The 14,798-nt window shown below is 40.0% G+C and overlaps 1 protein-coding gene across 1 annotated transcript in view; it reads left to right on the top strand.

Annotated features, from left to right (window-relative positions):
• Positions 1-1,614: 1,614 nt before the first annotated feature.
• Positions 1,615-14,798, top strand: part of PPP4R2 (protein phosphatase 4 regulatory subunit 2) — a 53,771-nt gene continuing 40,587 nt past the window's right edge. Inside the window, exons 1-2 of the mRNA XM_040492157.1 lie at positions 1,615-1,883; positions 2,895-2,976. Of these exons, the coding sequence (XP_040348091.1) occupies positions 1,850-1,883; positions 2,895-2,976 (116 nt within the window). The 5' untranslated portion in view covers positions 1,615-1,849. The remainder of the gene's footprint in view (positions 1,884-2,894; positions 2,977-14,798) is intronic.

Here is a 14,798-nt window from a genome sequence, read left to right as displayed (position 1 = left end):
GGATGAGACCCCCTCAAATTAGGGAGGGCAGTTTGCTTTAGTCTACTGATTTAAACGTGACTCTCATCCAAAAACACCGGGAATCATGTTTGACTGAGTATCTGGGCACTCTGTAACCCAGAGAAGTTGACATGCAAAATTAACCATCACAGTATATATACATATAATATATGAGAGACAGAGAAAGACAGAAAGAGAGAGAGAGAGAGAGAAAGACAGACACTAGGCTAAACAGTGGACTTTGATAGCAAGAACTGATTAGCACCTATCCAGCCGCGCCTGAGGGAGAGAGCAAGGTGTGGTTTCTTGCACACGCTGGAAGACTGTACTCTCACATAGGATGGGATGGTGTTTCTAAACAACATGCACAGTCAACATGAACTTTCTCTCAGATTACTCATTGGCTCAGGCTCTTGTGTGAGTTTGGTTAGGGTCAATCAGGCCCCTTGTTGTAGTCATTTCTTGGGGTCTCTGATCACTACTCCCCTCACCTCTCAGAATTCTTCATTGCCTGGCCCTGTTGCCCCACATTCATGGACAAAGCAATCAGGTTTACACCAGGAGACCCTGCTTTCCAGGCCACAGTTGAGAGGGCACTTGGCCCATGTTAGGTTGTGATTGAGAGATACTGGTTAGTTATCTTAGCAAGTCCTTGGAAATGAGAACACCTTTTTGTGAGCTTTCCTTGAAAAGCTTACAGACAAGAGAAGGTAGTAGAAATGAACACACTGTCTGGGAGCCAGATGTTTTGGGTTCTGATGCTGTTTTGCCAAACTAGCTTTCTACACCTCAACTTTCCCATTTGTAAAATGTCAGGGTTGGAGAGGCCTTCTGAGATCCCGACCTCTCTAACTTCCTGGGTGCTTATGTAAGACAATCCCAATCATGATGATAATAAAAATAGAAGTCACGTTAAGTGAGTGCTTACAAGTTCTCTGGCACCGTGCTACATGTTTGATATTCACCATTTCACTCAAGTCTTGGGGTGGGGGGGAGTTTACAAACCCCCATTTTATAGGTGAAGAAACTGAGGCTCTGTGAGTTTAAATCACTAGCCCAAAGCTACACAGGAAGTAGTTGAGTTGGGCTTGGAATCCAGATGGCTACAATCCCGAAATTTTCATCTCTTTTTTGTATGCATTGCTTCTTTTTAAGGTGGGTCAACGACGAGCCTTGGGTTCAGGCAGGGAGGTATTTTTGTTATGATTATTAATAACACAGAGTGTGTTGGGTTTTTTGTTTTTTATGCGTACTCTGACGGCTGTGTGTATACACTCAATTCTTCCAGCACCTGTACAAGGTGGTCGGTACTAGTGCCATCCTCACACGGGCGGGGAAAGTAAGGCTCAGAGAGGCTCTGTAAATTGCTCAACATCACACAGCTAGCAAAAGATAAGGACTCAAATCCTGGGAATTGGCCAGGAGCACCCCGCCGCGACCACTCTAGCTGGAACAGGGGCGCGGCGGGCCATCGCCAGGGGAGAGGCGGGGCGTCGGGCGCCTGCCGGGTCTATGGGACAGCCCTGGCGGCCCGCCTCCGCCGCGCACGCGCTCTCGGGCTCGGCTCGGGGCGCGCGGCGGGCGCGAGGACGGCGGCAGGGAGCGTGCGCGCGGTGACGTGCCGGGCGCCATGTTGGAGGGCTGGTGGTAGCGGCTCGGGGAGGTGTTCGCTTTCTCGGTCTCGCTCTCTCGCTCGCTTCCCCCGGCTCCCTTCGGTGCCCCCCCCGGTCGCCTGCGTGCCGGAGTGTGTGCGAGGGAGGGGGAGGGCGTCGGGGGGGTGGGGGGAGGCGTTCCGGTCCCCGGGAGATCCGCGGAGGGAGGCGGAGGCTGCGAGGGACTCCGGGAAGCCATGGACGTCGAGAGGCTGCAGGAGGCGCTGAAAGGTGGGGGTAGCTGCCCCCTCTCCCTTCCTCTTTACCCTCCACAGCTCCTTCTCCTGTTTTTCTGGGCTGGGGGCTCCGAGGGGCCGGGCCGGGGGAGGGGGGGGTTGCGCTTCCCCGGCTCCCATCCCCCTCCCACTTCCCCAGGGGCGGGGAGCCCTGTGGGCAGCTCCCTCCCACCCCGCTCTGGGCTTTGTGTCGGCCGCCGGCGTCTGGGCTGGGGGAGGGGAGCCGGGGAAGCTCTGGTAGGGGCCCCAGCCTCTCGCCGACCCCTCTGGGGTGAGGTCGTGGGCCCGCAGCCTCGTTCCAGGCAGGCTCCGTTCTCTGTCAGGCTCCCGTTCGCCAGGCGTCGGGCTAAGAGAAAAAGTAGAAGGTTTGGGGGAGGGGGGGTGGCGGGGAGAGGGCGGTAGAGCAACTTTAAAGAGTCTCAGGAAGTCTTTTTCAGAGCTTCTGAAGTCATTCCTCCACGCGCCCTAATTCTAAGGTGGTCTCCTTCCACGCAACAGGCTTGAGAACCGTGGTTCTCAAACTTCGAATACCGTGTGATTTCAGCATTTTCGGAATTATGAATTGACATCCAAAATCATTTGGGAACGGCTACGTTAGGTAGCTGCAGTTTCTTCAGACGCAGGTTTATGAACTTAACGTAGATAAACAGCTTGTGGAAGTTGGGGCCTGGGATTTGTATTTTAACTGGTTTCCCAGATAAATGTGATGTTGGTGTTCCTCCGGACCACACTTTGAGAAACACCACATTAAGGCTTTGTGGAAAGGTTGAGTGCCCCCTTTAGGGGGATTCTTGTTACGTGTGAAGAGACAAATGTTGGAACTAGAACTTTGGGAGTCAGAGGTAGCTAGTTGGTTGAGAGGCTGATTTTTTTTTTTTTTTTTTTTTTATAATTGCTTCTTAATATTTGACGAAGGACTGGGAGGAAAGTTTGTTTTTGTAGTGCTTTGGAGATGGTTGATGGCCTTTGAGAAACACTGATAACTTTTCTTTTTTCCCTTATCTAGATTTTGAGAAGAGGGGAAAAAAGGAAGTTTGTCCTGTCCTGGATCAGTTTCTTTGTCATGTAGCCAAGACTGGAGAAACAATGTGAGTTGAAAACACGTATTAGTTGTTATGGTCCTGTGTATCATTCAGAATCGCTTAGGAAAGGGAAAAAACTATTTCAGAAGAAGTGAATAATACGTGTGTCCAAACTGTACAAGCTGCAGTTATTAAAGCATTTACTAAATGCATATACTTTAGTTGCTTTATGTATACTCTGTAATGTTTTAAAAATTTGTTAAAATTTTCTTTCTATCTATGCTTTTGTACATTTAGAATTTATTAGTCTGAAGAGCTAGAGAAAAGAATGCCTATCCCGTCTGTTATGACCCTTTTGGCTATAACAAACAGACTTATTTCCAAAATTTTGTGGCTTTGATTCTGTCTCAATTTTTTTTTTTTTTGTTGTTGGTGGTATTTTCCAATATTGTCCTGTATCCAACCTTTTGTTGTCATATTTATATATTTGAGTGTTTGAAGTGTCATTTCTATTTATTCTCTTGAGGACTTCTGGTGATTATCTGACAATTTCCAGATGCTACAGTTTTGACTGTCCTGTAAACTTTCTAGAATAGCTAACTTGTTACATATGCTCAGCATTTTATTAGGCTTGTTTCCAAATGTTGTGAATCTGAAACTTAAACTATGAAGTTTATTTTCAAAAGGATCCTTCCATCTCATTGTGTGTGTAGTTTATGTTGCAGGAGTTGTTTTCACCATCACCAAGTTAATTTGTAGAAAGTAGTGCAGTTTTGTGACTTCCTTGTACTCTTCTCTTTGGGTAGGGGGTGGGGAGCAGGAAGGAGAAAGATTTCTTTGGGTGCAGTGTTAATAAGTGAGCGTTCTTTTGGCTCCCTTATGTCCTTTTTGTACAGTTTCTTTTGAGGCCTACTATAAGAGTGTAAGGTTTATCAAGTGATAACTGCTTTCTTTGGCTTTATTAGCCAATGTTCATTTCTCACAAGATTGGCTTGTGGCTCTAGTGTGTGTAGCCTTCTAATAACTAGCTTAATTTAGAAAGGAAAAAGATACTCTGATTGAGTGGTCATGTAGACAAACTGAATCCCTGTAGTGCTTTATTAAAATTATCATCAGCTTAAGAATCTGATGTATTCAGGGGCGCCTGGGTGGCGCAGTTGGTTAAGCGTCCGACTTCAACCAGGTCACGATCTCGCGGTCCGTGAGTTCGAGCCCCGCGTCGGGCTCTGGGCTGATGGCTCGGAGCCTGGAGCCTGTTTCCGATTCTGTGTCTCCCTCTCTCTCTGCCCCTCCCCCGTTCATGCTCTGTCTCTCTCTGTCCCAAAAATAAATAAACGTTGAAAAAAAAATTTTTTTTTAAAAAGAATCTGATGTATTCAATCTTACATTTTTATTTATTCCACTTAAAAAATGGAATCCTTTAGGGGAAAAATCATTTTTGCCTCTGAATTACTCTTAGAGCATCTTTTAAAAATTGATGGAACATAACTCACTGGTATTTATGTAGATAAGCTTAAAAATGACTAGATGCCAGGTTTCAAAAAGAAATTAATCCCTAAATGGTAAATACTCTGATTGCCACTGTTTCTTTTGAATTGTTAGTTGGTCCAAACTTATCTCTGTACAATATCAGGAGGAAAAGCTTTTTACTTTCAGAGTTTTGATACACAAGATTATATCAAACTATTGGGAGATAAATACTTAAAACCTCCTTATCAGGTCTGTACAAACTGTCTTCCCTTTTGATAACTTTCATTGGCTCTAAATGTGTAAATAGTTGAAAACTTCTGAAAGAAATGTTTTTTAATATCCTGTTTGGATCACCAGGTGGGTAGGAAAATTTAACCTGATTTTTGTGGATATTTTGTCTTGATAGAGGTCTTAAGGTCCACTGCCTTACTCCCTCTCCCCCCTCCAACCTTTTTACATTTACTAATAGTATTTTGTATTAAAATGGTGGTGTTAGATTTTTTATAGAATTTGGAAAATATTTTTAGAGTTACTAAAGCAGCTGGTGTTTACAAAGTTTTAGCCTTTGTTGCTTAACATGAGCATGCCTTAATTTTTTTTTTTTTAATGTTTATTTTTGAGAGAGGGACAGACAGTGTGAGTGGGGGAAGGGCAGAGAGAGAGAGACAGAGACAGAGACAGAGACAGAGACAGAGACAGAGACGGAATCTGAAGCAGGCTCCAGGCTCTGAGCTGTCAGCACAGAGCCGGATACTGGGTTCTAACAGGATCGGCAAGATCGTGACCTGAGCCGAAGTCCGATGACACTTAACCCACTGAGCCACTCAGGTGCCTCTTAACTTTTGATTCTGAAATTTGCAAAGTTTCTGTCATTCATTTATTGTTAAATTGAGCTTTATGTAACTTCTAAGATTTTAACAAGAAAACGTAAAGAACAGCAGATCAGTTCTCTTTAGTGTTTTAGGATAGATAGGTTGCTTAAGATAAAAATTCCATAGTTCTGTTTTTATCTTCATTGATACGTTATAGTAACAAATTATTAACAAAAAAAAATATTTGAACTTTGTTTATGGAGGAAAAGTAGTGACAACTTAGGCTATTTATTTTTCATACAAAAAGAAAACAATTGATTTGTTTTCTAAACAGTTTGATTTCTAAACAATTTAGAATTCGAAGTATAGGTTTTTACTGAGCAGGAGGTTGTAGGAAAATTAAAGAGCCCTGGAACAATTTTGCTTTCTGGTCTATTAAAAATTACCTATAAACATCTAATATAGGAAGTTGGGAAAGATGCCAAGACATGGTGTACTAAACTGTTATGAATACAGAGATTATCTAAAACAGTCACCAAATTTGTTGGTTTTGGCTACTTGAAAAAATTGTATTTATGTTGAAAATGGGACATTACCTTGAACAAAACTTTTCTGAAGGTAACAGTTTGTAACTTAATCCCAAGTATATATTATGTGTTGGATAAACAAACATATGTGGTGGGTTTCAATCATGAATTTAAACATTTGATGGGTTTCAGTTGTAGATTTAAACTTACTTGATAAACTTAGTTGCAGTTACTCTTTTTGGTGGGCATATTGTCCCATGTTCGTCCTATGGGAGCTTCTTTAATTTGATTCCAGAGTCCTTTGACTTAATAGTATCCATAACTCCCTGGTATGATCTGAGCTCATTTCTGCCCAGACCTGGAATCAGCCATTTCTCAAGAAGCCATGCCTTCTTTTAGTGGGAAATGGTCTTTAAAGAGTACAAACTGGAGAGGAGAGCTGCTTATTATTACTGAGTTGGTCATTGTTTCAAGCCTCTTCAGTGGATAGAAGCTAATGAAATACTTAATGATTCATACTGATGGTTCCAATTCAAAATCAGGACTACAGTGTTTTATTTCTTCCACAATTTTGGTTCCAAGGACACAGGGGAAAAGTCTAACAATACCACCAATGTAATTATTGAGGACATTAAAAATATTTCATATCTCTTCCGGTTTGTAGCCCCCATTTAAGAAAAGTAGTTGTGTCTACATTATCTGAACATGTAACAATTACAGAAGTCTCTCTTAACCATCACTTAATCTTTTATAGTGGCTCTATTTCAGATGCTCACCCTAGTCCTTAGGTCAGTATCTTAGTCAGTTTGGTTGTCTGGAGTTCGTTCTGTACTAGATTCTTTAGGCAGAGCTCATGGGAGCATTCCTGAGTTCTTGTATATTTTTAAGAGTTTGTGCCCTTTGTTCTTGAAGGTCAGTTGGGTTGCAAATAAAATCATTGGTAGCGTAAATGTGTTAATTCCATTGTTATCCTGCAACTCAAAGTTACTATAAAAAACCTGATGATAATCTAATTTTCTTTACCTTGTAAGTCATCTACACTTTTTGCCTAGATTCCCAAAGAATTTTTTTTTCTGTTACAGTAATTTTTTTGGACTTTGTTTTAGTATTGGGCATTTGGGTCAGTAAACTCAGGTATGTGGTGTGCTCCTTCAATGTGTATTTTCAGATTTTTCATATCCTTTTTTTTTTTAATTTCAGGAAATCAAATTATGTCCTTTGGTTTTTGTTGTCCTCCCCGCCCCCCCCTTGTATTCTTATTTGTCAAATCATCTTGCATGTCTTCAGTATTTTGTCATTTTGTTGAATTCTTTTTCCTTATTCCTGTTTTTAAGAAAAACAGTTTTATTAAGGTATAATTTATATGCAGTAAACTTCATTTGTTGAAAATATGTAGTTTGCTAAATTTTGATACCCACATTCAAACATTGACCACACTCAACATTGTAAACATATCCCTTCATTACTCCTAGAAGTTGCCTCATGCCCCATTGTAATCTTTCTTCCCTGTGTATGCCTCCCCTGCCCTCAGGCAAGTAATGATTTACTTTCCATCACTGTAGATTAGTTTGCTTGTTCTAAATTGTATCTAAATGGAATCATACAGTTTGTATCCTTTGCCGCCTTTTACTCAACCGAGATCCAGGTTCGGATATTAGCAGCTCATTCCTTTTTGAGTAGTATTCATTATATTGATGCCCTACAGTTTTTTTAATACAATCATTTGTGATGGGCATTTGGATTATTTTCAGTTTTTTCTGTTACAAAAGCTGTTATGAACATTTGTGTACAAATCTATATGTGGACATATGTGTTCTTTTGGATAAAAACCTAGGTGTGGAATGGCTGGATCATGTGGTGGATGGATGTTTAACTTCTTGAGAAATTGCCAGACTGTTTTCCAGAGTGATTGCACCAGTTTGTATTCCCAGCAGTACTTTGGGAGTTGAGTTCCAGTTCTCCATGTCCTTTCCAACATTGAGTATGGCCATTCTTTTTTGTGTTAGTCATTCTAATAGGCACATATTGCATAGTGGTTTTAATTTGTACTTCCCTAATGACTAATGATGTTGCATATCTTTTCATGTGTTTGCTGTATGTATATCATCTTTGGTAAATTGGTTCTTCACATCTTGCCCATTTAAAAATTGAGTTGTTTTCTTACTGGTTTTTGAGAGTTCTTTATATGTTACAGATAAAAGACCTTTATCTGATATGATATGCAAATACTTGCTATAACAGTGTGGCTTTTCATTCTCTTGATAGTGTTTTTCAAAGTGAAATTTCTAATTTTTTTTGTTTTAAAGAAGGAACTTTATTTTTATTATTATTTTGGGAGAGCCAGAGTGTGTAGGGGAGGGTCAAGGGAGGAGCAGATAACAGGGAAGGGGAGGGAGAGAGAGAGACAGACAGACACAGACAGACAGACACAGACAGACAGACTGACAAGCAGGCTGCAGGTTCAGCATGAAGCCTGATGTGAGGCTTGATTCCACAAACATATCATGACCTGAGCTGAAATCAAGAGTCGGATGCTTAACTGAATGAGCCACCCAAGTGCTCCTGAAATTTCTAATTTAATTCTATTTCTATTTTTAAAAATACCTTCCTTTGAAGAACTCTTACTGCGTTACCTCTTAGGTTCTTTTGTTCTCATGTACTTTCTAGTTTATTTCCTGAAGTAATTTTTTAAGTTTCTACCTAATTGGTTGCCGAATTCTATTGCTTCATTTTCTGAGTTTCTCTAATTCTGACTTATATCATTTTGTAAGTGTCTTTAGCTCATTTATAAATATTATACAGATTTTGTTTGTTTTTGGACGAGTCTTTGTGGATTCCTCTCATTGTCTGTAGGGACGTTTGTTCTCCTTACTCTCTTTTTTTTTTCCTTATAATCACCTTGTACAGGATTTAACCTTGATATTTTTCTCTTGTACTCTTTTACGTGAAATAAGTTTTCCTGACCCTTGAGAACGAGATAGGGCTCAGTAGCATTCCTAACTTGGAGCTCTCTTGTTGTTTGTAGTGTTTAAGAACATGGAGCTTGCTTTCTGAAATTTCCAGCTTCCCTTTTCCAATTTCTGCTTTATTTGGATCCTGTCTTTCCTTCATCTTTATTGTCGTCTTATACTGGGGTCATCTCTGAATGGGAGCTCTGGTTGGTCTTTTTTAAGAGCACATGGGAGCAAGACTGCTGCTGTCTTTCAGCTCTCATTGTGGGTCCCTTCCGTTTTCTCTTCGGTGGAGTGGGCAAAACCCTTTTCGGTTTCAGCTGCTGTTCTCAGATTGGCGTATCATGATTTCTAGTGAATGCTTGTTGGCTATTTTGTGGTTCTATTCCTAGGCCCTTCAGGTACACCATGACTTGTTTCTGCTTTCTCCTCCTCGGAACCTGATACGGTACAGGTCATGTGACTGTCATTTTTCTCACCTGTTTTGCTCTTTGGGGTTTGAGAAATTGACTACTTGGTCAGCTAGGGTTTTTTTTTGTTGTTGTTTTCCAGCTAGTTATATTATAAGTTCATTTTTGTAACTTTATTTTTGTTAATTGGCTTTTCGCTTTGTGTCTAGTTAAGTCTGGTAGAGTTTTGGAGACATGGAAAACTGTAGCAGCACTGTTACCCTCTCATAATTACACTTCTTCTGAAAACTGTTACTAGTATTCTCAAGTATAAAATGGGAATAATAGTAGCCTCTCCTAGTATAAGTAGTTAATACAGGGAAAACTTAGCACACTGTTTGAGTAAATGCTCGATAAATAGTCGTCATTCCTGTGTTGACACTGCTTATGTTGAGTCTGCTTTATCCCCCCACCCCCTCCCTGAAATTTCAAGTTGTCTGTGTTGAGCGGTTTTGACATATGATTAGGAAAATAAAAGTTAAGTTGCTTAAAAGTAGTTATCAACAACTAATTATTGAAAACAATTGAATCATAAAATCTCCTTACATTGAAAATAAAATCTGCATTATTGAAAATCTCCTTATGAATGAGGCTGTTAGATCCTTCTTCTGGGAGTTTCTTAAAGGAGGAGATTTTGTTTTGTCAACATAGTTTCTAAAATGTCATTCTCCTATACTGCCTTCCTGATTTTTGCCACATCTTTCTAACTTCTGTATAATTAACACTCTTCTCTAGGTTGGCTTGATTTTTTTCAGATTTGTTTTTAAGTATTATTAAGTAATCGTGACCCCAAGATCAAGAGTTGCATGTTCTTCCAAATGAGCCAGCCAGGCTCCTCTTTTCAGATTTTTTTCAAAATAGACAAATATTACAGAAGTTAAGCGCTCATTTTGCCCTTCCCCATAAATATATCACTATGTTAATTTTATTCCCCTTGTAAGAAACAAGATCTGAAACCACTGGTTTGTTGCATTAGTTCTATCTTTTAAAGTTTCTTTAAAATCTGTAAGTACTAAAATACATACCTAATATGAGTTTTCCATGTGCCACCTAAAGTCCTCATGTACCACCGTCACAGTGGTACACAGGAAGCACAGTAGATTTTCAATAAATATTAGTTAAGTGAATGCTCTTTTTGTTTCAAATATTACAATAACTGCAGTGATTAAGGTATGAACATGAATAAAATTATAGTCGTTTTCATTTCTTTCATCACATCATGCTGTAATCTGGATGTGTCTTCTACACTGCACAAAATTTATTGATTGGTGCATTGGAAGATAGACCTGTCACCTTTGTTTTTTTGAGTAAAGTTAACTTCAAATCTTCAATCTCTTTGGTGTGCAAGTGAGCTCATATTTTCCATGTTAAGATTTTTATTAGTAGTTGGCCAGTCCCATAATTTCATGAGAGTTAGCATGTGGTAATATCATTCTTGGAAGAAACATGGCTTGAGTTCTGAATTCAGCTTGGCGATTTCTCTGTGTGAATTTGGGCACATTATTTGTGAGCTTGTTCCTCATTTGAAGAATGGAGCTTATACTCTATAGTTGTCTCAGCTCTTGTGAGGACTCAAATAAATGAAAGTATGTAGCTATAAATACTAACATTTGGGAGTAAAAATTAGAATTGTCTGTATGTTGGGCATAAATTCAATGATTTGGGCTTAAGAAACAAGCCTGAGGTACTTCATCCTGTGGAAGGAGCTCTGGTTTGAGTCAGGAGAACACCCAACACCTGGGTTTGAATTCCTGCCTCTACCCGTTAGTCTGTGGCCCAGGCTGACTTCTCTGTGCCCTAATTTCCTCATCTGTAAAATATGAGTAATAAAATCTATCTCAAGGTGTGTTGTGGGGATTCAGTGGATTTATACATCTAAAGTTTTTGATACAATGACTGGCACACAATGACAGCCCCCTCCCACCGCCATCCTTTAAATGGAAGCTGCTGTAACTATTTTACTTACCATTATTTAAATCATCTAAGTTACTAAGGGACACAATTTGCTCTGATACAGACTTTGTAATACAGGTTTGTAATAGATGACCTCCAACCTTCCTCCCAGCTTGAAAAGCTTATAGGAGCCTGTTGAGGCAGTAGTTATGTAGTTATCTGGGGGTGGTATTGCAGCAATAATGATTAAGGGTGGAAATGGGGCACAGTGATAGTCGTTGAGGTTAAAAATATCTGCTGATGGTGAAAGATGTTAACTGTTGAGAGTATGTTGCAGAGGTGAATGGTTTGCAGACAAAAAAAAAATGGAGAATTGGTTTTGTATACTTAGATGAGAAAGATCAGTCATTGTTACCACTTAATTTATTAGAGCCACAAAGAGGTTCGTTCACAGAATGCCATTCATAGTGTACCCTGTATACATGTGTGGTTTTTATCTATATCCAGAGATCCTCTCTGTGCCTGCCAATTAATGCATGAGTTCAAAATGCTGATGGTCTATTACTGGAAGTTTGTGAAAAACTTGATGCTGCTGCAGAACATCTTATTAATAAGAAATTAAGGAATTTATGATCTAGAATTTACTGTGCTTTCCCCCTGTTTTGTGGACTGTAGATCTTTTACCTTAATGATATAGGAGTTTGTCATTGAGGTGAATGAATGTGTCTGTCTGCCTCCCTCTGCTGTCTTTATCTTTTCTTTCTATACCAAAATCAAGTTTCAGTATTAGTAGCAAAAACAGACAAAAAACCAACCCATACATGTATTCAATGACTAAAACAGTATAGACAGTTGAGGAGGAGAACGTTGGCTGTTATTTCATTTAATACATATGTGTGTGAAAGAATTTTACTTTAAAAATAACCAATGAAGGGCACCTGGGTGCCTCAGTCTGTTAGGCATTCAATTTCGGTTCAGGTCATGATCTCACGGTTTGTAAGTTCAAGCCCCACACTGGGGCTCTGTGCTTAGAGTTCAGAGCCTGGTTGGGATTCTCTCTCCCTCTCTCTCTCTGCCCATTCCCCACTTGCGCCCTCTCTATCTCAAAATCAGGAAATAAAAATGTTTTTTTAAAAAGTACACTTAAGGGGCGCCTGGGTGGCTCAGTCGGTTGAGCGTCTGACTTTGGCTCAGGTCATGATCTTGCAGTCTGTGGGTTGGGGCCCCGCGTGGGGGTCTGTGCTGACAGCTCAGAGTCTGGAGCCTGTTTCAAATTCTGTGTCTCCCTCTCTCTCTGCCCCTCCCCTGCTCATGCTCTGTCTCTCTCTCTCTCTCCCTCAAAAATAAACATAAAAAAAAACTAAAAAAATTTTTTTAATATTCATTTTTGAGGGAGAGAGAAAGAATGTGAGTGGGGGAGGGTGGAGCAGAGAGAGAGAAAGGGAGACAGAATCCTAAGCAGGCTCCAGGCTCTGAGCTGTTAGCACAGAGCCCGATGTTGGGCTCCAATGAGCCGAAGTTGGATGCTTAACTGACTGAGCTACCCAGGCGCCCCTATTTTTGATCCTTCTAAAGTGTTATATTCTCCTTTTGTTACTTGCATGTGGTGCTTCTCAGTACTCCTACATAGAATCTTTGATTGATTTTAAAATCGTGAACCTAAAACTGGGATTTATAAGGGACTAGAATTTTCACTTCTGTTTTGGGTTAAAGTTCTTTTATCTGCTTAAAAGGCAAACTTGTAGTAAACATTTATTTTGTGCCAGACACTGTCAGATATTTCATATGTCTATCTTAATTTGATCTTTACAACTACTGTCTGAAGTAGGTATCTCTGCTTTTTAAAAGATGATACTGGGGTGCTCAGTTGAGCATCCAACTCTTGATTTCAGCTCAGGTCATGATTTTGAGGCCCTGAGATCCAAGGGCTGCGTGTGGAGCCTGCTTGAGATTCTCTCTGCCCCTCCCCTGCTTTCTGTCCTCTCTGTCTTTGGCTGTCTCTAAATAAATAAACATTTTTTTAAAAAGAGGGTACTGAGGGTGCCTGGATGGCTCAGTTGGTTGAGCATCTAAATATTTCAGCTTAGGTCACTATCCTGGGGATCAAGTTGAGCATAGAGCCTGCTTAGCATATTTTATCTCTCTCCCTCTCTGCTCTCAAGAGGCTAGCTTGCTCTATCTCTGTCTCATATAAATTAAAAAATAGAAGAGGATTCTGAGGCTTAGAGAACTTGAAAGTTTTAAGGTTGTGCATTTGGTGAGTGACAGAATTGGAATTTAAACTCAGGCATACCATACCGATAGGTTCTCTCATAACTCTTACTTTTTTATACCCCTTGTCCCTTGTGCCTGGATGGCTCAGTTGGTTGAGCGTCTAAATCTTCATTGTTGTCTTCACATCTTTCCTCTTTACTGAAGAAATCTGAGAATCTTTTTAAAATCATTAGAATTTGAAACTATGCTTTTGATAGGAATCTGTTACTAATTATTTCTGAGATTTTCTTGCTGCTTATCTAATCCTGATCTGAGGCACCTGTCCTGCTTTCCCTGCATTGTAGCATACTATAGTGTGATCTTCTAAGCCCTGAGACCATGGATAGTTAGTTGCCTGGGAGTTGTGGCAAGAATGGGAAGGTTGGGTGTGGTAGTTTGGGACTTAAGAAAATTAAGAAAATCTATGTCAAGAGCGTCAGTAAGGTAAAGAAGTATATATTTGATATACCCTTAACATGTGTAAGTTAGACTATTTCCAGTAACTTCAAAAGTTGAAAGCTTGTAGTAATTATAATTTTGCAGAGGTGTAAATTTGAAGCATATAGGTAATGTGATTGATGTATATTTAAATTGAAAGTAAGAGCCTAATTTTCTTTTTAATGTATGCATTTTGGATTTGTTATTCTTAGTCAACCAAAAATATTAACCTTGCGGGTTAGGTGGTAATATTTCCATTTACTGGTGATGAAACTGGAAAAAAATATGCTGTAGAAGAATTTGAAATTTGAGAGGTACAAGAGCTGTTACAAGTGCATTTGTAGTGTGCGCTATTGTGTATCTCATAGAAGGAGGGTGAGAGCTTTTTTTTTTAACTGATGAAATATTTCTATTCAGAATTGTATGTTGTAAAGTAAATTTTATATTTTGGAAGTTGTCTTATTTTGGTCTTATTTTAGGGATATTGTCCATGGTAACTGCAGGGTGACTTTTGAGATTATGGCTGTTTTGTCTCAAAGTGGTTCTTTAAAAAAAATTATTTTTTAAACATTTATTCATTTTTGAGACATGGAGCATAATTTAGGGAGGGGCAGAGAGAGAAGGAGACAGAGAATCTGAAGCAGGCTCCAGGCTCTGAGCTGTTAGCACAGAGCCTGACATGGGGATTGAACTCACAGACTGCAAAGTCATGACCTGAGCTGAAGTCCAACACTTACCTGACTGAGTCACCCAGGCGCCCCATCAAAGTGGTTCTTTATCTGGAGACAGGTCCAACTTTTCTAGGGATTTTGAACAATAGGATATTTCTGCAAGGAGTAATCTTAAATGGGGGTAGAATGTGGCCCGGTTTTCTTTTTTCCCCAATTAAGTATTGTTAGTGAATTCAGGATTTTCCTGGGCATGAGCTGTTGTTGTAAGACAAGTAGTCTTGCTCTTCCTCCTATATAGATACTGGTAACTTTCTTGTCTTGCCCTGTTTATATTAGAGGGTTCATGAGGACACCTGTCACTGTATCTGGTTTTTTTGTAAATATTGTCTGTGGTATTTGATTTTGCTTTCTTAGTTGTTAGAGG

This window comes from Herpailurus yagouaroundi, unplaced genomic scaffold, assembly GCF_014898765.1.
Source record: "Herpailurus yagouaroundi ecotype Mexico unplaced genomic scaffold, PumYag 183, whole genome shotgun sequence".
NCBI classification, from domain to species: Eukaryota; Metazoa; Chordata; class Mammalia; order Carnivora; family Felidae; genus Herpailurus; species Herpailurus yagouaroundi.
Note: the sequence above shows the minus strand (reverse complement) of the source record. Positions and strands in the feature narration are given on the sequence as shown.